The sequence below is a fragment of the Pipistrellus hanaki genome (assembly GCF_964339955.1).
Source record: "Pipistrellus hanaki genome assembly, chromosome: 1".
Classification (NCBI taxonomy): domain Eukaryota; kingdom Metazoa; phylum Chordata; class Mammalia; order Chiroptera; family Vespertilionidae; genus Pipistrellus; species Pipistrellus hanaki.
In genome coordinates this window covers 38539865-38566082 of record NC_140503.1, presented here as the reverse complement: position 1 = coordinate 38566082, position 26218 = coordinate 38539865, and the positions used below count along the sequence as shown (strand labels likewise).

The 26218-nt window shown below is 38.0% G+C and overlaps 1 protein-coding gene across 1 annotated transcript; it reads left to right on the top strand.

Annotated features, from left to right (window-relative positions):
• Window positions 1-4414: 4414 nt before the first annotated feature.
• Window positions 4415-18078, top strand: TMX1 (thioredoxin related transmembrane protein 1). Its single transcript, XM_084887958.1, is given in 9 exon segments — window positions 4415-4501; window positions 4503-4672; window positions 7715-7830; window positions 9707-9752; window positions 11556-11684; window positions 14138-14183; window positions 14278-14379; window positions 14500-14566; window positions 16225-18078. Coding segments are annotated over 9 exon segments (927 nt in total). The 5' UTR covers window positions 4415-4429; the 3' UTR covers window positions 16404-18078.
• The last annotated feature ends 8140 nt before the right edge of the window (window positions 18079-26218 follow it).

Sequence of the window (26218 nt, the reverse complement as noted above, 5' to 3'; positions counted from 1 at the left end):
TCCAGATTCTGCATCATTTATTATTCCTTCTATGCCTTGAACCATCTGTGTGGTAAGAGTTGCTGCTTGTATCAGAAGTGAACACTCTTCTCTTTATCCTCCTGAAATAGATGAGACTTCAGAATTTAGGCCTAGTGTCTATAGCTTTAGCTTCCCTTGTGCCATTTAGACAATTGCAATAACATATATCAAGTTAATATTAAGTTATAAATCTTCGGTAATGTGCCAACTAATTATATTAGTAACTATTAGGTCTAGTAATAATTAATGTCGTTTTCTAATACTTTTTTAAATCGAATTTATTTAAACAATACAACAAAATTTAATCAACAATATAGTTGCCGTTGTTTTCTACTACTTGTGCCCAATGCTCAGGAAGCATTTTAATCCTTCTGTTGTAAAATTCTTGTGATTTTGATGCAAAAAATTCGGTCAATGCATTTTTGAGGCATTCTTCATTATTAAATTTTTTTCCAAGAAGAAAGTTTTGCAAAGAACAAAACAAATGGTAATCGGAAGGGGCAATATCAGGAGAATATGCAGGTTGAGGGAGAACTTCCCATTCCAACTGGTGCAGTTTTTCAGCAGTGATTCTTGCAGTATGCGGTCGTGCGTTATCGTGGTGAAGAATTACGCCCTTCCGATTAATCAGCGCGGGTTCTTTTTCTCTTAAAGCTTGGGCTAACCTTTCCAATTGGGCACTATATACTGCACTTGTAATGGTTTGGTTAGACGGTAAAAGTTCATAATGAAGAATTCCTTTAAAATTCCACCAGACACACAACATCACTTTTTTCGCATGCAAGTCAGGTTTTGGCGTGGGCTGCGGAGCCTCATTTTTGTCCAACCATTGAGGCCGCCTTTTCAAATTAACATACAGCACCCATTCTTCATCTCCGGTAACAATTTGCTCTAAAAACGGCAAACGGTTTTGACGAGAGAGGAGCAAACTGCAAATTGTTGTCGGTCAACTCATGAGGAACCCATTTTCCAAACTTTTGGACTTTGCCAAGTGCACGCAATTGATTGGAAATTGTTTTTTGTGAACAATTTAAAGTTGTTGCAAGCTCTTGTTGGGTAATTTGAGGATTTTGCACCAAAAGAGCTTGAAGAGCTTCTTGATCAAAATTGGACACACGGCCTCGACCACTCTTGTCATCTAACGAAAAATTTCCCTCGAGAAATTTCTCAAACCAACGCTGGCATTTTCTGGCGCTAACTGCATCTTTACCAAGAGCACTACAGATGTTTTTTGCAGCCTCACTTGCTTTTCTTCCTAATTGGAACTCGTAAAGCATGCAGTGCCGAATATGCTCTTCATCCGCCATCTTCTTAGCCCTAGTTTTGCAACAAAAACCAAACCAAACACAAACTTTTTCAAGCAAAACTTGTTAATTGCACTTCACACGTTCTGTAGATACCACGTGTTTGAAGGTTATGTCAATACAGTCAACGCCAAGCAAGATTTTAAACGAATGTTGAAAAACGACATTAATTATTACTAGACCCGATAGTAACTCCTCAGATGGCCAAATTTTTATGTACTCAATTTAGAGTTTCACATGGTATCCCTTTGAACACTTATACTTTTCCTTGGCTAGATTTAAACATGTTATGCATGAACAAGAACATTATAAAACATTTAATAAGCTTCTTTAAAATTAAAATTTAAAGCCAACCTCACAAATTTAGAATGATCCTTACTTTTGCCTCTCTGCATCCAGATTGGAAAGGGGACTAATTAACCCTCCTAATCTTAGCTTAAAGAGACCATTTGAGGACGTTATCTCACAGAGAGTATAGCTATCGGGGGCTTAGCTGAGCTACTCCATAATATTGCTGCCTTGGCATCTATTTTGTGTGGCCAAGCAACCTGCAGGGGCCTTGAATTGACACCAGGCCCTCCCAGGAGCACATGTTCTAGATAACAGCACACAGAGTCACAAGGAGATGTAAATTCCTGATCTGACTCCACCAAAGGCCCTTGTGATAAACAGTCTCCCCTCTCCTCCTAGGGCCTTCACTTTGTGTGCCCTTTAGATAAGACTTCGGTGAAGCTTGCCCAAACTGTGCTCCTTCTGGTTTGAATTGACAATTCTGGTTTTAGCCTGGGAACCCCAAAGCATCCCACTCACTGACTCTAATAAAGGCATTTGATCCAGGTCATGCCACTCTCTATTCCTGCACCCTGCAGAGACCTCCAGATATGCCATGCACTTCCTCCAGTACTTGTGAGTAATAGACTTTTCTATTGCATTTTTCCTTGTGGTCTTCTATTGAACTTTGGCTAACCATGTGACACCCAGGGCTCTACTAACCTTTGTGTTTGTGTGTGTGCATGTGTGTGTTAATTTAACAAAGTCACACTAAGTGGCTATACTAAATCAGACAAAATAGAACAAGAAGACATTACTAGATATAAAGAGGGGCATTTTACCTGATAAAATAGTCCATCCACCAGAAATATATAACAATTATAAATATATATACAACAGAGCCTCAAAATACATGAAACATGCCGAAACCAGTTTGGCTCAGCGGTAGAGCATCTGTCTGCGGACTGAAGGGTCCCAGGTTCGATTCTGGTCAAGGGCATGTACATTGGTTGCGGGCACATCCCCAGTAGGGGGTGTGCAAGAGGCAGCTGGCCGATGTTTCTCTCTCATCGACGTTTCTTCCTCTCTGTAAAAAATCAATAAAATATATTTTTTTAAAAATACATGAAACACCGTCAGAATCAAAAAGAGAATTAGATAATTCAACAGTAATAGTTGGAGGCTTCCATAGCTAACTTTTGATAATGGATAGAACACTCAGACACATTAGTAAGAATTAGAACACTTGTACCACACTATACACCACCTAGAACTAACACAGACATTTATAGAGCACTCTGATCAACAACAGAAGAATGCAAATTTTTATCAAAGGATGGAACATTCTGTCTCTGAAGAGACCATATGCTAGGCCATAAAACAAATCTCAACAAATTAGAAAGGATTGAAATCATAGACAATATGCTCTTTGATAACAATATAGTGAAATTAGAAATTACTATCAGAAAGATTTTTGAAATTCACAAATATATGGAAATAAATAATAAATTTCTAAATATGATCATGGAACTTGCTGATGGAGCACATAAGGAAGGAGAGAAGAGAGAGAGCAATAAAGAACTAAAATGTAAATTTTTGTCTTAAGCAACCAGATAGAATTCAGAATCTTTTACAGAAATGAAAAACTAGAAGAGGGAGAATCAAGAATTTTATTTTTTGGCCATGTTGTGTGAACTGTTTATTAGATACTCAAAATATATCCAGCAAAGAGTTGAGTTTATATGCCCAATGTTCCCAGAAGGGTTGGGGCTGGAACAACAGGCATTTTCATGGCTTTTAAAGCCAAGACTGAGGTTATCTGAAGGAGTGTGGGGATATAAAGAAAAGGAGGGGACCAGTACAGCATCATGCAATAAGCCACTGTCTGGAAGTCAATCAGAGGAGTTTGTCAAGAAATTTCAGAAGGAACAACAACAACAACAAAAAACACAAAAATAAGCAAGGCACCACAGAAGGGACGACAAGAAAGCATTTCATAGAGGGTGTGGTGATTGTAAGTTGCTGCTGGCAGTCAAGTAAGGTCGATACTGAGAAAAAACTACTGGCCTTATTAACATGCAGATCACCAGTGTCCTAGAAAAGGCCTTTCAGTGGAGGGTTGGGGAAGTGGCCAATTGGAGTGAGTTTAGGAGAGAATGTGAGGCGAGAGGTGTAATGGCAACCATTTTCATTTGACTGATTAACACTTTCTAAAGAGTGCACGTTATGACTTGCACTCGTATTTGTTCTCTCTTGATTTCTGATCTAGCATCTTTGTGATTATTGCACTAGAAAAATTGAAGGATAACATACATCCTAAAGTGCATTAACCTTACCATGTACAGCTCGATTGGCTTTTTACGTTTGTGTATGCCCCTGTAACTAATGTTCAGATTAAGACATAGACTATAAAGGGTACTTCATATGGTTCCCCTTTCCAGTTTATAATCCCCCAGAAGTAAAACCAATATTCTGAACTCATCTATACATCCATTAGCTTTACTACAAAAATTTCCCCAAAGGAAACAAATGAAGACTCTGAAGGGCATTTAATCGGAAACTAAGGTAATGCAATTACAAAATGCCAATCAGTTGGCGCCAAATCCTGACCTTTGAAAGCCTTCTTCTCCGAAGCCCCGCCCCTTTCCACACCACGCCCACTGTTTTTTTTTTTTTTTCTGCCTAGCAACACCGGGGCACACCAGACAGTGAGCAGAGACCGCTTTTCTGTCATGCGCACTAGGGACAGGCGCGCTTCCCTCCCTACCACAAGGCGTCCTCCGCACACTGAGCGTCCACCAGGCGCGCATGCGTCCCGTCGCGCGATCTTGCGCATGAGCAAATCGGCCCGCCGGGGCGGAAGTGAGGAGCTAGTGCGCGGAGGTGGGGCCGCGGCGCTTGCTGTGGGGTGGGCGAGCGGCCGACATGGCGACCCCCGCGAGTCCCCTGGTTCCCGTGGCAGTCCTGATGCTGTTGCTTTGTGGGGCTCCCCGGACCCACGGGCGGCGGAGCGACGTGCGCGTCATCACGGACGAGAACTGGAGAGACTTGCTGGAAGGAGAGTGGATGATAGAATTGTGAGCGCGGGTGGCTGTCTCGGGGGGCCCCCCTCGGTGGCCTGGGCGGGCTGGGCCGCTGGGGTCCGAGTTCCAAGTCTGGGGACCCGACGTCACCCCCTGCCCCTCACGCGGGGCCGGGTCCCGGGGGCTGTCACTGCCGCCTGCGGAGCCCGCGCCGCGCCTCCTGTGGGGACGCCTGCTCGGTCCCGCCCCCTCCCCGCTCCCCGCGAGGGTTCAGTTTCTGCCTCGCGCGCCCCGGCTTCGGGGTGCGCCAGCGAGACCGCCTTTCGGTTTTTCTGAACTTTAATTCAGGGCTTTAGGGGTGGGTGGTTGGCGTGACTAGTTCCGTTACAGTCATTTACTTTAGAGTGGTGCTTCATAGCGGGCTCAGATTTATTTTCACCCGATTTCACAAAAGAGGAATCTGGGCAGAACCTCGCTTCTCCTTTTAATTGTCCTTAAAAGGAAGTCCATCTAGACTCTCTCTCTATATATATATGTTTTACATATTATTTTATGGATTAGGTACATATATATTTTTTAATTTTATTTATTTATTTATTTTTACAGTGCCACGTACATTCAACTTTGGTTAATTTTTTAAAATCTTTGTTCCCTTGATCATTTTTTCCTTTCATTGCTTTTCTCTTTCTACACTTCTCATTTCTTTTTTTGTGCGTGTGTGTGTGTGTGTGTATTTGTTTGCAGAGAACTGAATGTACTGGGTTGTGACTTAATGCTCTCCAAGTGGTACTGCATTAAAGATAAATGAGTATGAGTGTGATTATAAACTCTGTTCGAAGAAAATCACAAGTCTGTGGTGATTCCTTATAATGAGATGCGTTTTGCATCGGTAGGAAAGAACCTATCTGCCTTTGCTATAGTTTTTAAATTGGTGGTAGTGGTGGCATTATTACTGATACTGATATTAGTTACATTGGTAGAAAAAAACAAAAACAAACAAACAAACAACACCGTTATTGAATGTTAACTGTGTACTAGACACTGCTAAGCACTTTACACATATTATTAACCTTAATCCTCTCCAAATTCTATAAAATAAATATTATTGCCCACGCTTGACAGATGAGAGGCAGATACCTAAAGACCTAATTAACCTGTCCAGTACTGCTATGCTGCTTCCTCTGTTCCCAAGCCTGCGCAGGGTGGGCATGCAGCAATAGCTGTTAGACCCCCTCCCTTTACCCAGATTTCAGGGAGTGTTTTCCTGGATTGTTGGGTTGCCAGTTTAGGATGCAGGTGGACTTGGACATCATTAAGGGGAAACCCATAATGCCAAGTCAGTAATTCCCATCAAAAATCAAATGTTCATTTATATGGAGGGTCAGACAGGGGGAAATGTTTATAGTATGAATGAAACCAGTAACTCGGTGAAATGGATTTTCAGGCACCATTGATATAGCATGCTACAGTGTTTAGTTTTTATTAGGAACTTGTTTTAGATTGCGTTCATGAAGTATTGTATGTACCACAAGTAATGTGTTAAACAATAGTGATTATGAATTTATATGCACAATACAGTCAAGCATTACTGAAGGAAATTTCTAGAAACTGAATTTGATCCAACTGTATAAATACATCAGTCAAAAGTGAAGTATAGGTGATTTGAATTATTTTCATTGTAATAGTGTTGTTATGAATTTTGGCTTTTATATGTGGTAATGGTTGTATTACACAATGCTGTACTTTCAGGGGATTTATTTTTAATAAACTAAGATAGGTATTATACATAATGGAGTGCAGAAACTACTTTTGTGTTTAACAGGTAAAACCTAAGGCAAATTATAAGAGAATACTAGTATACAATAAAGTGGAAAAAACAAATATTAGGGAAAAATCAAAGCCTTGAAAACGCTGAATACTCCAGGAGTAATTTAAATCCTAACATGGCCCTAGCTGGTTTCATGCAGTAGATAGAGCGTTGGCTTGCAGACTGAAGGGTCCCAGGTTTGATTATTCTGGTAAACGGATTCTCCTCCGCCTGAGCCCTGGTCAGGGCTCGTGCAGGAGGCAACCAGTTGTGTTTCTCTCACTTCCATTTTTCTCTCTGTCTTAACCTCTCCCACTCTCTCTCTAAAAATCAATGGAAAAATATCCTTGGGTTAGGTTATATTAAAAAAAAAAAAATCCCTACATGCTTGGTCATAGGTTTGGAAACGAGATCTTAAAAACACGCTGGTCTGTCTAAGGTGTGTGTCTATGGCTTACATTTTGAGAGACCATTTATATAAAAATGCAGATTTTTTTGGCTTCTTTTACGTAAGATAAGATAGCTTGCCACACTGGGCCAGAATTCTTGTGGCAGTCATCCTGAGTAGTGGTTTCCTGTTTCAGGTGGGATGCAAGTTCCTTATTCACCACAGTCCTGGGTGCTTCCTGTTTTTCTCATTCTGGCACCTTGCATTTGACACTCCTTCAGTGTAAAATTATTAAAACTAGTGAACTCCAAATTTGGCTTCGAGCTTTATGGTGGCCACATTTTAATGGAAAAATCCAATGGTTGTTTTTCGTTTGTTTTATTAATTTTCAACCGAGGATATTTTTCCATTAATTTTTTAGAAAGAGTGGAAGGGAGAGGGAGGCAAACATTTATGGGTGTGAGAGAGACACATAGATTGCCTCCCACATGCGTCCCAACGAGGGCAGGGGATGGAGCCTGCAACTGAGGTACATGCCCTAGGTCAGAATCAAACCCAGAACCCTTCAGTCCTGAGGCCAATGCTCTGTCTAGCTCTACCCACTGGGCCAAACTGGCTAGGGCCAAAGGTTTTTTAAAAGAGATGTTTGCATGTGAAAAGACCTATTATCTTAACTTAATCTCAGGATTACTTTTATGTGATTACATCATCAGTTCATAGTTCTTGATTGCCTAGGTGTTAGGTCTACATTTAAAACTTTTTCATTTTCACAAAAGTAATCACTCTATTATCTTGCTTTTAGTATAAAATATTCTTCATAAATTACACATTCTATAATTTTTATTTCAGTATGGTTGTATTGGAATGTTTTCTAATTTTTTATTTTAAATGCTTTTCTCAGTTTTGCTCCGTGGTGTCCTGCTTGTCAAAATCTTCAACCAGAATGGGAAAGTTTTGCTGAATGGGGAGAAGATCTTGAGATTAATGTTGCAAAAGTAGATGTTACAGAGCAGCCAGGTACTGTAAGTCTGTGGGTAGTTTTGTTTCTTTCCATGCTGGGCTGATATGTTTATTCTGTTTTCCACATCACATGGTCTTCACTCTATCTTTCGTTAGGTTTTGAAAACATAACTGTCTGCAGTTAGCTAAGCCAACTCACTCCCTCCCTGATGGGGGCTTAGTGTGCAGTGGCTGCAAAAAGCAGATTCCCTAGTTGTGTATGCAGCTCATTCCTTTTCTGTGTTGTTCTAAGGGACCTTGGAGACATCTTCCCCACATAACTGATCCTTTTTGCTTTGTAACCCAGGCCCCACACTAGAATGTAAGATGCCTCTAAGAAGTCCTAGAACACTGTGGTCCAGTGGACATTGGCCAAGCCACCATGTTCTTTGTAGAGTCAAGGTCATATGGTCTGAATCTGTAATTGTGTTCTAAATTTAATACCTGTTATTTGAAGACTGTCTCCATGTAAAGTCTGCATGGTTGTGGGGTCAGGTACACTCCTGACTTGGCCCTCTGGACAAGTGGTAGGTCCTGCCCTTAGGGATGCCCCTCTCTCACTCCATTCTCTTCTTACCTGTTCTTGGTCATGGTATACCTGGGTTCCCGACTCTGCTCCTATTCCATCTGTATAATAAAAGCCTAAGCAAACGTTATGGTGGACAACCAGAATGATCAGTCACTATGGTGTGCACTGACCACCAGGGGCCAGACGCTCAATGCAGGTGCTGCCCCCTGGTGGTCAGTGTGCTCCCACGGGGAGTGTCGCTCCACCAGAAGTTGGGCTCATGGCTAGTGAGTGCAGCGGAGGTGACGGGAGCGTCTCCTGCCTCTGAAACAGTGTTAAGAAGCAGTGAGCCAAGTGGTAAGGAACAGCAAGCTGGCAGGAGGTAAGAAGCAAGGGGTTCTGGATTGGAGAGGGTGCAAACCGGGCTGAGGGATACCCGCAGTCAGACATCCCTCTCGCAATCCAGGACCACTGGCTCCTAACCACTCACCAGCCTGCCTGCATTAGGTGCCCCCAACTGCCCTCTCCTGCAGGCCTGATTGCCCCCAATGCCCTCCCCTGCCTACTTGATCTTGCCCCCATCTCCCCTTCCCGCTGGCCTGGTCATCCCCAACTGCCCTCCCTGCAGGAAATGGTTGCCCCCAACTAACCTACCCTGCCAGCCTGATTCTCATCCCTAACTGCTCTCCCCTGCCGGCCTGATTGCCCCTAACTGCCTCTACCTCAACCCCCACCACTGTGGCCTTGTCCAGAAGGAAGTCGGCCCCCAGCCTGCCCCAACCCCTGGTCAGACTCCTGGACAACTTCCCGATTGAGGGATCAATTTGCATACTATACTTTTATTATATAGGATTGTTGGCTATCTCATGACTCATCACTAGTAGTCTTATCAAACAGTGGTATAATTGATCAAGTGTTTATAAATTCACTTTTTAATTGATAATATGTAGTAGTGTTTTTAAGTTGCTATAGGTAAATGGGATTTTTTATTGTTTATGTTATAAAACCCAACAACTTTTAGGTATAATTTAATATTTTTTCCTTATTAATATTTAAATCAGAATCATCTTTTTTTAAAAAAATATATTTTATTGATTTTTTACAGAGAGGAAGGGAGAGGGATAGTCAGAAACATTGATGAGAGAGAAACATCGATCAGCTGCCTCCCGGGGCCCCCCCCCCCCCCCACTGGGGATGTGCCCGCAACCAAGGTACATGCCCTTGACCGGATAGAACCTGGGACCCTTGAGTCCGCAGGCCGACGCTCTATCCACTGAGCCAAACCAGTCAGGGCCAGAATCATCTTTTAAGTAGCTAGTGAACAGCCCATATAAAACCTACTTTGTGATCTTCCTTATATTTATTTCTAATCTTTATCATTTGCAGGCCTGAGTGGAAGATTTATCATAACTGCTCTACCTACTGTTTATCAGTAAGTATTTAAAGATTTGGTAGTTATGGAGAAGGATGCATCATAGTATAATCAGAATAGTAGGCCTCTGGCCTATGTCATGTTTAAGAGCATTATATTCACTAAGTATGTTAGAAGGCTTATTAACTGCATGTGCCATCCTAGGTGCTGTTAGATAAATGAACGATATATGAAACAGTCCCTGAACTCAGAGATTTGTAATAGTTTTCAAAGGTGATGTTCACATGAAATGGTTTGCTATGCTTCAGCATAGTTAAGTGTTTTTGAGCTCAGAGTGTGGTAGGTCCTGAAGGAAGTGTGGTAGGGAAAAATCACTGGGCTGGAATGGTTCATGGAGATTATGGAGTTGAAATGCAACCTTGGAGGTAGCACAGAGTAAGCAAGCATTCTATCCTAAGGGTAGTCTCATTAGTCTTTATAAATAGGAATGTGATATGTTAAAAAATTAGCTAGAACGTACGATAGCTCAACCTCGGAGAAATAGTTGGGTGTTAAGACAGAATGAATAATATTATGTAGTCTTCAGTATCAAGTCTTTTTTAGTTTGACTTTATCATCTAAGTAGGGATAAGAAATCTCAAATCTGTGTACCTGCCCTGTACCTTAATACTCATCTAACTGGTGGGTTGAATGTCAGGAGGTACCACTCTCCTCATTTAAAGTTATGAAAATAAGTTGGCAGTTCTTTGTGTGTCTATATTTTGCTTTTCTTTGTTGTCTTTCCATGTTTACATTTGTTTACTTGTACCTTTTTTATTCTTCCCTACTCCCTTTGTTTCTTTAAATGTCTATTCTCTATCTCTATAAGTGCTTCTTTTCCTTTTCAATCAGTACGTTTCTCTACAGGCGCCTTACGTGGCTATAATCAGACTTCCCCTTTTCACTTTTCAACGCCCCTTGAACATACCTGGAATTTCCTGCCCATTTTCTTTTAATCATGTTTATCTTGCCCATTCCCCTAATTTCTGTCTTTTCAAATCTTATTTGTCCTTCAAAAACAGGTCAAATGCCATTTTTTCCCCACAAAACTTTTGTTTTTTGGCTTACTTGTGGTATTTAACTGTGGATGGATAAAGGATCCTTTAACCCTACAGTAGGTAATAGGGAACTATTGAAAGTTGTTGAATTTAAGTGATAAAAATAAAAGTGTTAATAAGTAGGATTAAACTACAGTATTATTTAAGGTAGTTTAGGAATGGTGTGAGTAGGGAAGGTATTATGACCCTATGACAACATACACTGGGATTGGGAAGAACCAGGTTGATGTTAGGACATCGACCACAGCAGACTGTACAATAGAATCACTGAAATAGGACGAAGGGAAGCACTTTGCCAGATGCCTCCTGTGATTTAAGGCATGAAGCCTGAGATGATTTGATTATGACTGAAAGTACTAGAAAATTGCCTTAAATGCTTAACCTATAGTTTAACAATAACTGACAATAAGTATCAAACACTTTCTAACAACTTTTCATGTAATATATGTATTATAAATAAGTCTTAAAAGTCATTTTCTGAGATGTCTCTACTTTGTATTTTATAATGACATTGTTTTTCATAATTTATTATTTGGAAGAATAACAGTAACAGTCTTAAGACTTATGATTGTATAAAAATATAACCTTATTGTTTAATTCGATTTTGGGCTAAGATATTGTGAGTTGATAAATAATGTAATTTGCTATTTGTGCATTGCTAATGACTTTGAATATTAGGATTAATTGTATAGTGAGATTAAAGAAATAGCAAAACAAATTGTTTATTTTTTTGTGCTGGTTAATATTTAATTCTGATCCTCTTCAGTTGTAAGGATGGTGAATTTAGGCGCTATCAGGGCCCAAGGACTAAAAAAGATTTCATAAACTTTATAAGTGAAAAGGAGTGGAAGAGTATTGAACCTGTTTCATCATGGTTTGGTCCAGGCTCTATTCTGTAAGTATGAGGGATTTTTCTCTTATTTCAGTTTTAATTAGAACAGAGAATTATATTTCATGTAAATAAGACATACTTGGACTTCTTATGTGATATTTTTGATTTGACTCTTCTAAGTTAAACAGATCCTTTGATTCTTATCAAGTTAGGAGACATTTTATAGAATTAAGTTGAAAGCCTTTTCAGGAATGTTTTAACTTTATGTGTATGTGTCATCAAAAGCTAAGTAAGCCTAAGAGCTTACTTAGGCTTACTTAGCTTTTGTATCATCAAAAGCTAAGTAAGCCTAAGAGCGTGAACAACGTAATGGGTAAAGCTATCATCTGAGCTTAATATTTGAATGAGAACTAACTTATGCTAACCTTTAGATTTTAGTTCTTGATTTAATGTGACTGAATCACTTTCTGATAACTTTTTGTTTGAATAGATGGATGAACAATAACCCTAATATCATGACTAACCACTGAGCTTTACATATAACTAGAGGGTAGCAGCTTGTTGTGGAGCAGTAAGCATTGGAAATAGCATGCATATTTCATTATGACCCATAAGGCATTGCACCCCTAGTCATTGGGGTGCAATGCCTTATGGGTCATATGAGAGACTTCCAGGATTATTGAGTTTTGCTGAGGTCACTATGGACTGACTTATCCTGGTGTGACTAAGCTATCTCTTCCTTGTCATCTCACCACACACGCTGTTGGAATATGGGGCATTGGGGCACCAAAGGTATAAGAGATAAAAAACTGATTCTGGATTCTGGATTCTGCAAGTAGGGGAAGGATCAGTCCCTAAATATTATTTTGAAATAGAAACTATCTTTTCCATCTTTCTCTTAAACCTCTCCTGTGAAAAATTTCGGAATTGATTTGTCAGAATTCCCACACTGAACCACCATATCTAATCCAATTAAGGGACCTATTATTTGTGTTAGAGTCTAATTAGTTCAAACTATAGTGAGGCTATACAGTGCTTTATTTTTCAATTCCTTGTTCCTCTTCTCATTTTGCATTTTAAACAAAAGCAACATGATTAAAGTACCTTTCTATGTTGAACTGAAAATGTAATTAATTTTACTATTTTTAAGAATAGTTTATTGATTTTTAGAGAGAGGAAGGGAGGGGGAAGAGAGAAACATCAATGTAAGAGTATAACATTGATTGGCTGTCTACTGGAGATTGAGCCCACAACCCTGGCATGTGCCCTGACTGGGAATTGAACCAGCAACCTTTTGGTGGCAATGATGGTATCCAACCAACTGAGCTACACTGGGCAGGGTGATTTTTGTGTTTTTAAAATGTCATAAATGAGTCTTTTTACCCTTTCAGTACAAGAAGAAGGTTGCTTCTGAGTCTCTGTTGAATCCTCAGGGCAGCAGCCCAAACCTTTTTTATTGGTAGACTGAATAAGGGGCACTCACAATGCGTGTCAGCTCAGCAGGTTCCCTTACACAATGATTGGCAGTTGAATCAGGTCATCCTGCATATAGGAACTTTGGCTTATGTATGAATTGGTTTATGTGTTGGTGGCAAACAGTTGGGAACCAATAAACCCTTATTTTTGTAGCATGCCTTTTTTTTTTTTTTTTTAATATACTTTATTGGTTTTTTACAGAGAGGAAGGGAAAGGAATAGAGAGTTAGAAACATCGATGAGAGAGAAACATCAATCAACTGCCTCCTGCACATCCCCTACTGGGGACGTGCCTGAAACCAAGGTACATGCCCTTGACCAGAATTGAACCTGGGACCCTTGAGTCCGCAGGCAGATGCTCTATCCACTGAGCTAAACCAGCCAGGGAAAGCATGCCTTTTTTTAACTGTCCATGTGGGTTTCATTATGTGAAAATAATCATTAGTTTTATTTATATGATGGTTTAGTATTTGTCTTCTATATAATTATTTTATATATCATTCAGCCATATGAAATTAATGCTATTATCAGTTTTATTTAATGTTAATATGGAAGGGGGGTAATTCTCAGGTGGGGAGGATCCATCCACTCAGTTAGTGGCCCTAGTTCTTCTTTCAGGCTCTGCTCATGAAGGGATTCTCTGCTTATTTGGAGCCATTTGCTTTTCAGCATGCCTAACTTTAACTGACTGGTTCCATAGACCTTGTAACCTGTTATTTAGAGTACATTGGAGAAGTCATCAGATGAAAGGTGAAAGATTAATGTCAAAGCAATAGGAGAAAACGAAAAAACAATCAAGTGTTTTATTTATGAGAAAATCACATAGTGGCAACAATTATCAGAAACTTAATTTTCATTAATAAGTCGTATTATTACAGTCTTGAAATTAGTACTGTAGGACTAATCTTGATGAACACCAGTAATAAAATCTAGCCTGCTGGGAAATTAGAGTGAAAAATAGAAGATATAGCTATTTACACATGTTATTCTTCAAAGATATATATCTTATCCAGTTTTTTAATCATCTTGCTTTTATTTTAGGATGAGTAGTATGTCAGCACTCTTTCAGCTATCTATGTGGATCAGGGTATGAGTTAAAATTTTATTTCTACGTTAAACATTTTTGACATATGCTTTTTAAATGACCAGGTTTTTAGGTTATTTTTTTCTTTTAATTTTAGACTTGCCATAACTATTTTATTGAGGACCTTGGATTACCGGTATGGGGATCATATACAGTGTTTGCTTTAGCAACTCTGCTTTCAGGACTATTATTAGGACTTGTAAGTACCTTATTTTTAGAGTACTGGGAAGAAAAATATTGTAAAGTTTGATAATTTTATATAGTTGCACTAGCTTTTTCATATGTTATATATTTGGATTTCTTATGTTTGTTTTTGCAGTGTATGATATTTTTGGCAGATTGCCTTTGTCCTTCAAGAAGACACAGACCACAGCCATACCCTTCCAGTAAGAACATTTTTACTTTGCTTTATTACTTTATTACTTGCTTATTTATTCATTTAAGATTTTCTTTTTTATTACAGTTGACAAATGGGCTACATGATTTGAGTTGTTTTCCAGTATGTGCGTTTGTTTTAGATTTTGAGTTGCTAGGGAAATACCCAACTCAGTCGAGCTTTAAACAAAATAGGAATTTATTGGTTTATGTAGCAAGGAAATCTGAGGGCAGAGTTGATTGGATCCTAGGGCTCAGATGTTAGCATGTTATGTTTCTGAATTGCTCAGTTCTCCTTGTCTTTATTTGCTCCATTTTTGGCTCTTTTCAGCCTTTAACATAAAATGATTACAAACTCACAATTGCAGAAAAGGAAGGAAATAAACCTTTCCCCTAACCCCATCTTTTCGAAAAATCCTGGTGCATTCCATTTGTATAAAGGGCTCACTTGCAACAGTTATTGTAAACCAGGGCTTCTCAACCTTGACACTATTGATCTTTTAGGCTGCATAATTTTTAATTAGGATGGACTGTCTTTTGTATGGTGTTGGATATTTAGCATCCTGTTGGTCTCCAGTAGCACCACCTCTCAATTGTGACAATCAAAAATATCTCCAGACATTGCCACATGTTTCTTGGGGGGCAAAATCATCCCTGGTGGAGATCACTGCTGTAAACTGTAGTGCTCACCAAAACTACAAGAGATGTGGTATAGGGAAGAGGCTATTGACTAAACAGAAAAAGGGATATTTCGCTCTGTTCCTGTATTTTTCCCCTCCATTCTGGATTGATTGCTTAGGATTAGGGGCAGTCTAGGAATGCTGAAGAGAGTTAAAACTCATTGGTCCAATTCTGTGTTTTGATGTCAGTTTAACATGGTGTATTCTAAGTTTTAGTTAACTAGCAACTGGCCTTATTAAAAAAAAGTAAAAAGAGTATATGTTTATATATTTAAAAATTATCACATTTTATCGTTTATAATTACCTGTATATATAAAAGCCTAATATGCAAAGTGTCCTCTCGTGAGTTTGACTGACTGGGAGTTTGATTGCTCACTGTGACGTGCACTGACCACTAGGGGACGGCGCAGAAAGCAGGAAGACCCCAGCAGCCGACAGCCACTAGGGACCCTACCCATGCACAAATTCCATGCACTGGGCCTCTAGTACCTTAGTAAAAGTACATGTGGTATAGAGATCACATTTATGAAACCACTTGAAAAAACATGGGTAGGAATATAACCTTCAACTGTAAATGTTTGATTGCTGTTCACATGAGAACTGAAACAAGGATAGTGCTGAAGTTTGTTTCAGTATACTTATTACTTAAAGGACTTAATAGCAAATTAATATAAGATAGTTATAGTTAATAAGTATATTTTCTTAAAACATCCATATTTACAGCGTTAATTCTGATTCATTAATTTAAATTTATAAATAGGTAATAATAATGAATTTGGTAACTAAAATTGAACTTGCAAACCAACTTTTATTTTTATGCTATCTCTTATTCTTGAAGATAACTTTTTTCTTTTGGAAATCAAAAACTTATGATTGATAAATAAATGCCAAAGCAGTTTATGGTATATGAAATGTGTCTTTTTTACACTAATGTAAATCTAGTATATCAACAAAAAAAAACACACATTTTGTGATCTTTATCTTTAAGAAAAATTATTACCAGAATCTTCTCAGCCTTTGAGGAAAGTGGAGGAGGAACACGAGGCTGACGACGCAGATGTTTCAGAAGAAGAAGCCGAAAGGAAAGAAGGAACAAACAAAGACTTCCCACAGAGTGCCATCAGACAGCGCTCTGTGGGTCCTTCACTGGCCACAGACAAATCCTAGTTAATTTTTATGAACATCAATATGATTTGGACAAAAACAGATTAATCATTTCTTTTGGTTTGAAGTGAACTGTGACTTTGTACACTGAAGGACTCAGTCTATATTATCATTAGATTGAAAGGTCTGCCTTCAGAAAATAAAAGAGCACTATGTAAAAAGTTTGAAATAGGATATAACAATAGTATGGTGGTTTAAACAATTTTTTAATATTTTGAAGAATCTGGTGCCAAGCAATAAGATTTGTGTATGTTTAATAACATTTTTCATAATAAAATTTTTCTGAGTTGAAAACCTACACTTCCCAAGTTTTGCATTATTGAGGTATTTAAGGAGATTACAGAAAAAATTTCTCATTTTATAATTTTTTTTCAGTTTCACTTTGTGAAAAACACACCATATTTCCCATAAATGGGAACTTTGCCTACTGTCTCAAAAAATAGCATTTCACTGACAACTCTGGTCCTTTTAGATACAGTTCAAAATTTCCTTGTATTTTTAGATTGTGGAACTAATAAAAGCTACCTTAATTATAGTTTTTTACACATAGATATGCTACTGATTTAGGAAGTTTTCATAAGTCCATGGTGTTGTCTTGATTTCTATAAGACCGGCTGCTATTTTTGTTCCTGTGGTCAGTGTGTGTTTCTTACCATGGGTTACATTTTCCATTTTCCAAACATGATAGTACCCTGGAAATATTTTTCATGTTTTAATAAATAGCATTTTATTTTGTTGTTGCAAACAAGTTTACTGAGGGCTGTTTAAAATTGAACAGCCCGGCCACTGTGGCTCAGTGTTTGAGCATTGACTTATGAACCAGGGGGTCATGATTTGATTCCCGGTCAGGACACATTCCTGAGTTGCAAGTTTGGTCCCCAGTGAGGGCATGCAGGAAGCAGCCAATCAGTGATTCTTTCTCATCATTGATGTCTTTCTCTCCCTCTCTGAAATCAATAAAATATATTTTTTAAAACTTGAGGATATAACATTTTGGCCACTCATTAGATTTTTGAGTCATTCTTATTGAACTTGTACTTTTTTTTAAATGTGAATGTGAACATTCCTGATTTTATTTGATGTGAAAAGCTATTTTATATTTTAAAAATTCACAGAAGCTTAATCTGATATAAAGTTAGCATTCTACTGAGGAAAAATCATCTTTTATAGTGTTAGTTTTCAATATATATTTTCCTTACATACAGAAAGTTCTTAATTGGTTTTTTAAAGTCATTGTATCGATGTTTTAAAATGTTTTTATGTGTTTGAGAAGACATACTTTGTACTCTGTACTTTCTATTGTGTTATTTCATAAGTGGGAATCAGCAGGATGGACATTTAGTGTATTTTTACTCTTTAAAGAGTTAGAACACAGCAAAAATGAGGTCAGTGTGGGGTGGCAATAGTGAACTGTATTGGCTCTGAGAAGGGAAAAACCATTAGTATTCAGAATGAATCACCTGTCTGTTATGTAATAGATGATTTCTGTAATGTCCCCTCTCATTTAGATTCTTCCTCGGTCGGTTCATTAGACGTAGTATCATAATGTACAACAGTTATCTTTAAATGCCTCCCCTTTAGAATATTAAGTATTCTACCACTGAAGAGTTTGGATGTGTAGTAATGTAATGATTTAGAAAAATATTCTAAGCACAAAATAAACTTTTCTAAGCCTTCATTAGAGCTAAAGACGTGTGATTTCTAGTTGAATATTTAGAAATGCTTAATTTGTATTTAATAGTGTTCAAATGAATAGTTGTGTCACTCTGTACTTGATGCATGTTATTATACAAATCTTTTTCTATTACCTAAACAAATGATAGAGGAAAGCATTAGTAAAGCATTCTATTTTCTAGTATACATAAAATTATAAATTTCAAGTTTTTAAGTAATTAGAAAATACATATACAGAAAATTAAAAATAGGCTGACTAGGTAGAGGCTTGATATTTCAGAAAATAGATCATCTTGCAGTTCTTAAGCACTGTCACTGTAAACATCTGCATAATCAATTTTCTATTATATCAGAGGCTCACAGAAATTTTACCTTTAGCAGACCCTTTTTGTTTCCATTATTGGTTCATTTGTTATATATACTAGACATTCGTGCACAGTGGACATCCACGGAGGGGTCCTTAGTGCTGCTGTGGAGGTGGGAGAGGCTCCTGCCACCGCCGCTGCACTCACCATCCATGAGCCCAGCTTCCGGCTGAGTGGTGCTCCCCCTGAGGGAGTGCACTGATCACCAGGCTCCTGCATTGAGTGCCCCCTGATGGTCAGTGTGTGTCATAGCAACTGGTCTGGTCGTTGAGCCGTTCATTTGCATGCTAGGGTTTTTATTGGGTCGGCAACTAAGTAATTGCTGGTTTCACACATATATGGCTTCAGTTGAATTTTTAGGTTTGCAGACGTAGTACAAATGTAAAACACATTTTGTTATTTGATAGTTGGCTATTCAGCTGTTAATCAGTGAAAAAACTTTTTTGATCTGTTTTGTAGTTTTCGTTTGGCGTTTGTAGAAAAATGGAAAATCAAAAGGAACATTTTTGTCATATTTTGCTTTTTTATTTCCGCAAAGGGAAAAATGCATCCCAAGCTCATAAAAAGTTATGTGCTGTTTATGGTGACGAAGCCTTAAAAGAACGGCAGTGTCAAAATTGGTTTGCCAAATTTCGTTCTGGTGATTTTTCACTCAAAGATAAAAAACGCTCTGGTCGTCCAGTTGAAGTTGATGACGCCCTAATCAAAGCAATAATCAATTCGGACTGTCACAGTACAACACGTGAGATTGCAGAGAAGCTTCATGTATCACATACATGCATTGAAAATCACTTAAAACAACTTGGCTATGTTCAAAAACTCGATACATGGGTTCCTCACCAACTGAAAGAATCACAGTTAACACAACGCATTAGCAGGTGCAATTTGCTAAAGAAACGTAATGAAAATGATCCATTTTTAAAACGACTGATAACTGGCGATGAAAAATGGGTTGTTTACAACAATATCAAGCGGAAAAGATCGTGGAGCAGGCCAGGTGAACCAACTCAAACAACATCAAAAGCTGATATTCATCAAAAGAAGGTTTTGTTATCAGTTTGGTGGGATTACAAAGGAATTGTCTACTTTGAACTCTTACCACCCAACCGAACGATCAATTCTGATGTCTACATTGAACAACTAACGAAATTAAACAATGCAGTTGAAGAAAAGCGGCCCGAATTGACAAATCGAAAAGGTGTTGTATTCCATCATGACAATGCAAGGCCACACACATCTTTGGTCACTCGGCAAAAATTAATGGAGCTTGGTTGGGATGTTTTGCCACATCCACCATATAGTCCTGACCTTGCACCATCTGATTACTTTTTGTTTCGATCTTTACAAAACTCCTTTAATGGTAAAAATTTCAATAATGATGATGATGTCAAATCGTACCTGATTCAGTTTTTTGCTAATAAAACCCAGAAGTTTTTTGAACGTGGGATTATGATGCTGCCTGAAAGATGGCAAAAGGTCATTGATCAAAATGGGCAATACATTACAGAATAAAGTTATTTAGTTCCATGAAAAAATTCTTTGATTTTCTTTAAAAAATCCGCAATTACTTAGTTGCCGACCCAATATTTATATAGGATAATAAATTGTTGACAATCTTACTGATGTCTCCCATTCCCCCCCCCCCTTTCATCCAGCCCCTATTCACCACCCTATCGTCCCTGTCCATAGGCTATGCATATCTATATATATAAAAAACCCTAAGTGACTGTTACAACCTAATTACTGGTCGACCAGTCACTGTGACACACACTGACCACCAGGGGGCAGATGCTCAATCCAGGAGGTGCCCCTGGTGGTCAGTGTGCACCCACATGGGGAGCGCCATTTAGCCAGAAGCCGGGCTCATGGCTGGCAAGCGCAGCTGTGGTGGCTGGAGCCGCTCCTGACTCCACTGCAGCACTACCAAGCGGTGATGGCAGGCTCCAGTGACATGTTGCCCGGCCCCAGCTCAGGCTCCCCCTGGCCTGTTATTGCTTGGCACTCTGTACATCCCCCAAGGGGTCCCAGATTGTGAGAGGATCCCTCCTCCTGTGCACGAATCAGTGCATCAGGCCTCTAATAAGTATATAAGTTCTTTGGTTTCTCCTATTCCCCAACCCTACATTGAGGTATGTCAGTCAGTCTGTTACATGCTTCCATACTTTGGACCTTATTTTGTTGGTCAATTTGTTTTGTTCACTAGATTCCACAAATAAGTGAGATCATGTGATACTTGTCTTTCTCGGATTGACTTATTTCACTTAGCATAACAGTCTCTGGGTCCATCCATGCTTTTTGACAGATGCATAGTAATCCATCATGTAAATATCTCAGCTTTTTATCCATTCGTCTACTGATGGCTACTTGGGCTATTGCCAAATTCATAGTTTTTCCATATTGGTTGCATTAATCTGCATTCCCACCAGCAGTGAACTAGTGTTCCTTTTTCTCTTCATCCTCCTCAGCACTTGTTGTTTGTTGATATATTGATGATCACCATTCTGAGGGGTGTGAGTAGTATCTCATTGTGGTTTTAATTTGCATTTCTTTGATGATTAGTGACTGGGCATTTTTTCATTTGTCTCTTGATCATTTGTATGTTCTCTTTGGAGAGGTGTCTCTTCGGGGCCTCTGCCCATTTTTTAATTGCATGATTTGTCTTCCTTTTGTTGAGTTGTAAAAGTACTTTATATATTTTGGATATTAACCTCTTATCAGATGTATCATTGGCAGATATGATCTCCCATACATTGGGTTACTTTTTCATTTTGATGGTTTCTTTTACTCTGCAGAAGCTTTTTATTTTGATGTAGTCACATTTATTATTTTTTTTATTTCCCTTGCCCTGGGAGGTATATTGGCAAAAATTGTGCTATGTGAAATATCTGAGATTTTTGCTGCCTATGTTTTCTTCTAGAATTTTTATGGTTTCCAGGCTTACATTTAAGTCTTTTATCCATTTTGAGTTTATTTTTGTGTATGGCATTTTATGGTTTCATATAGATTTTTGAAGAATTTGTTCTAGTTCTGTGAAGTATGCCGTTGGTATTTAAATAGGGATTGCATTGAATCTATAGATTGCTTTGGGTAGTATGGACATTTTAATGATGTTAATTCTTCCAATCCATGAACAAGGTGCATGCTTCCATTTGTTTATATCTTTGTCTTTTTCTTTTCTCAATGTCCTATTGTTATCCAATTACAGCCTTTTACCTCCTTGATTAAGTTTATCCCTAGGTATCTTATTTTTTGTTGTTGTTGAAATGGTAAATGGGATTGCTTTTTAAGTTTCTCTTTCTGAGAGTTGATTATTGGTGTATAAAAATGCCATTGATTTCTGGATGTTGATTTTGTATCCTGCTATCTTGCCAAATTCATTTTTTTAAAGTCTAGTCGTTTCTGGGTGGAATCTTTCTATGTACAATATTGTGTCATCTGTAAATAATGACAGCATTACTTCCTCATTTTCAATTTGGATGCCTTTTATCTCTTCTTGTCTGATTGCTATGGCTAGGACTTCCAGTACTATGTTGAAAGTGGACATCAAGAGTGGTGAAAGTGGACATTCTCGTCTTGTTCCTGTTAAGGGAAACAGTTTTTACCCATTGAGTTGGATATTGGCTGTAGGTTTGTCATATATGGCCTTTATTATATTGAGGTATGATTCCTCTACTCTCCCTTTACTGAGAGTTTTTTTCAAAAAAGGGTTCTGGATTTTGTTGAATGCTTTTTCTGTATCTATTGATATGATCATGTTGTTTTTATCTTTCATTTTTTGTTTATGTGATGTATCACATTTATTGACTTGCAAATATTGTACCAGCCTTGCATCCCCAGAATAAATCCCACTTGGTCATGATATATAATATGATCTTTTTAATATGTTCCTCGATCCAATTTGCTAATATTTTGTTGAGGATTTTAGCATCTGTGTTCATCAGGATAGTGGCCTTTAATTTTCTTTCTTTGTAGTATCTTTATCTGGTTTGGAATTGGGATAATGCTTGCCTCATAGAAAGCTTGGAATTATTCCTTCCTCTTGGAATTTTTGGAATAGTTTGAGGAGTATAGGTATTAGTTCTTCTTTGAATGTTTGGTAAAATTTCCTCATACAGTCCAGGACTTTTATTTGCTGCAAGTTTTTTAATTACTGCTTCAATTTCATCAGTTGTTCTTGGCCTATTCAGGTTTTCTGACTCTTTCTGAGTGAGTTTGGAAGGTGTATGTTTCTAGGAATTTGTATATTTCGCCCAGGTTTTCCAGTTTGTTGGCATATAGTTGTTCATAGTATTTGCTTACAATCTTTTTTATTTCTGTGATCTCTGTTATATCGCCTCTGTTATTTCTGACTTTATTTATTTGAGTCCTCTCTCTGTATTTCTTGATGAGTCTGGCTAAGTGCTCATCAATCTTATTTATTTTTTCAAAAAACCAGCTCTTGGGTTTATTGATCTTTTGTACTGTATCTTAGTCTCTAGGTCATTTATTTCTATTCTGATCTTTATTATGTCCTTCCTTTTACTTCCTCTGGGCTTTTCTTACTGTTTTCTTTCTAATTCATTTAGTTGTATGGTTAGCTAGTTTCTTAGTAATTTTTCTTGTTTCTTGAGTTAGGTCTTACATGCTGTGAACTTCCCTCTCAGGATTGCTTCTGTGTCCCACAGATTTTGGGTGATTGTGTGTTCATTTTATTTGTTTACTGGAAGTTTTTAATTTCTTGCTTGATCTCATTGGTAACCCATTGATGGTTTCATAGCATGCTATTTAGCCTCCATGTATTTGAGTGTTCTTTGAGGTTTTTTAAATTTTTTATTATTGTATTTGATTTCTAACTTCATGCCATTGTGATCCAAGAAGATGCTTGGTATGATATCAATCTTCTTGAATTTTTATAGACTTTTTTGTGTCTTAACATGTGGTCTGTCTTTGAGAATGTTCCATGTGCACTTGAAAAGAATGTATATTCTGTTGCTTTGGGACAGAATGTTCTGTAACTATCAATTCCATCTGATCTAGTGTGTCATTTAAGGCCTCTGCTTTGTTGTTGATTTTTTGTCTGGAGGATCTCCCTAGTAACGTCAGTTGGTTGTTTAAGTCTCCTATTATGGCTGTATTGCTGTCAGTCTCTCCCTTAAAGTTCATCAAGAGGTGTGCTCTTTTAATATATTTGGGTGTTCCTGTATTGGGTGCATATATGTTTACAAGGGTTATATTTTCTTGTTCAATCATTCCCTTTAGTATTATGTACTGGCCTTCTTTGTCTCTTGTTATGGCCTTTGTTTTGAAGTCTATTTTGTCAGATAGGAGTATTGCTACCCTAGCATTTTTTTCTTTCCATTTGCTTGGAATATTTTTTCCATCTCTTCACTCTCAGTCTGTGTATATCTTTTGTTTTGTGGCAGGTCACTTATAGATAGCATATATATGGGTCATGTTTTCTTATCCATTCAATCACCTTATGTCTTTTAAATGGAGCATTTAATCCATTTACATTTAAGATTATTATATACTAGTAGCCCTGTGCACAAATCTGTGCACCAGTAGCTTTCTGCAGGACCTGGCCGCTCCATGCCCGCTGCCCAGAGGCTCTCTGAGGCACAGAGGCCCATCCGCGCCCCTGCCTGGCCACACTGTCTGCTCTCAACGGCTGGGCCCCCCCTGTCTCCCCCCCCCCCCCCCAGGACTGGAGGACTCTGGAGGTGCTGAGAGGACTCAGCACAACCATCTTTGTGACAGAGAGATGGTTAATTTGCATATTGCCCTTTTATTATCAATAGATAGGATATTATTTATATTTATTGCCATTTTTATTTTCTTTATGCCTATGATCCTCCTCCTTCTTAAAATAGTCCCTTTAACTTTCTTGCATTGCTGGTTTAGTGGTAATATACTCCTTTAACCTTTTTTTTTTTTTTTAATCTAGAATGCTTTGTATTTCACCTTCAATTTTAAATGATAGCCTCTCTGGATACGGTATTCTTGGATTTAGGCCCTTGCCTTTCATTATTTTGAATACTTCATGCTGCTCCCTCCTGGCCTGGAGTGTTTCTATTGAGAAATCATCTGTCATTCTAATGGGAATTCTCTTAGTAAGTAATTTTCTGTCTCTTTCGTTGCCTTTAAGATTTTTTTCCTTGTCTATAATGTTTACCTTTGTAATTCTGTGTCTAGGTTCTCTTTGGGTTCATCTTAATTGGGACTCTGTGCCCCTTGAATATGTGTTTCCTTCATCAGGTTGGAGAAATTTTTTGTTATTATTTCTTCAAACAGGGTCTCTATTCATTGCTCACATTCTTCCCCTTATGGTATTCCTATGATGCAGATATTGTTATGTTTCATGTTGTCCTAGAATTCCCTTAAGCCATCTTTTTAATTCATTTTTCTATTTGCTGCACTAGTTGGGTATTTATTTCTACCTTTTCTTCCAAAACACTGATTTGATCCGCTGTTTTATCCAATCTAATTTTACTTTCTTCCAGTGTGTTCTTGAAGTCAGATACATTATTCTTTATTTCTGTCTGATTCTTGTTCATGGTTTCTATTTTCTTTTTCATGCTGTTGTAGTTCCCACTGAGTTTCTTGTAATTTGTACTAAAACCCTTAAGCATCTTTATAACCATTACTTTGTACTACTCTGTCTGATAGGTTGCTTGCCTCCATTTCATTTAGTTCTTTTTCTGAAGATTCCTTCTTTTCTTTCATTTTAGTTTTTCTTTTCTCCCCATTATAGCTGCATTATTTGTTTGTTTTTTAATCCTCACCCAAGGATATTTTTTCCATTGATTTTTAGAGTGCAAGGGAGAGAGAAAGAGACAGAAAGAAACACCGGTATGAGGGAGACACATCCTTGGGCAAGCAACCTATCAGACAGAGTACCCTTCAGTCTGCAGGCTGATGCTCTATCCACTGAGCCAAACTGGCTAGGGCTGCATTATTCGTTTAAGGGAGCTCATCATGGTATGTCAGCTACAGATCAATTAGGAAAGAACAAGGTACAGTACCAGCATACTGGAGAACTCTGCCGCTCTTCCCTCCTCTGGCTCCAAACACCCAATAGTCATTCAACTCCATCTTATAAAATATGATCACTGGACAATGTAGTGTTATACCACATACTACCTAAATAATCAGAAAGACTGACAAAAATTTTAATGATTTCCATGTATATAATAATAGCAACCATTCACTGATTACCTACTGGAGTTATTCTGAGTTTTCGTAATAATTCATTTAGTCTCAACTACAATGTCTGATAGGTAAGCATTACACATCTTTCAGGCAAACAGGCTCAGCTATAGCAGAAATAGGTACAATATGAATCCAGTTCTGATTTCAAATCTTGAGGTTTTTTCAGTATGATACTGACAGACATTCAGCAATCTATATGTTAAGTTAGAATTACATTTTAATATTTAAAATTTCAGTCATCAGAATATTGGAACAATACTATTCAGAAATATCAGAAAATAATATTTGCAGTTATGTGATTTTGGGTACTGCATAAAGAATCAAGGTTATTACAGTAAGTGATGCTTTTGAAAACAAATTTAAGTCAGTTGTCTCCTTATTCAGCTCAGTGGGTAGAAGGCCTATTTGTAGACTTAGTCATGTTATAATGAAAACATTTTAGCTTATTTTAGAGTTATTTAGGATATTCTGATTTATACTGTAAGGTAGAATTCTTTTCATTATTTTTTCTCATCTTTACTGAGGTATGATTAACATAGCAGATTGATTCTGATGTAAATCTTTTATTATAAGATAATTTATTTTTGATGG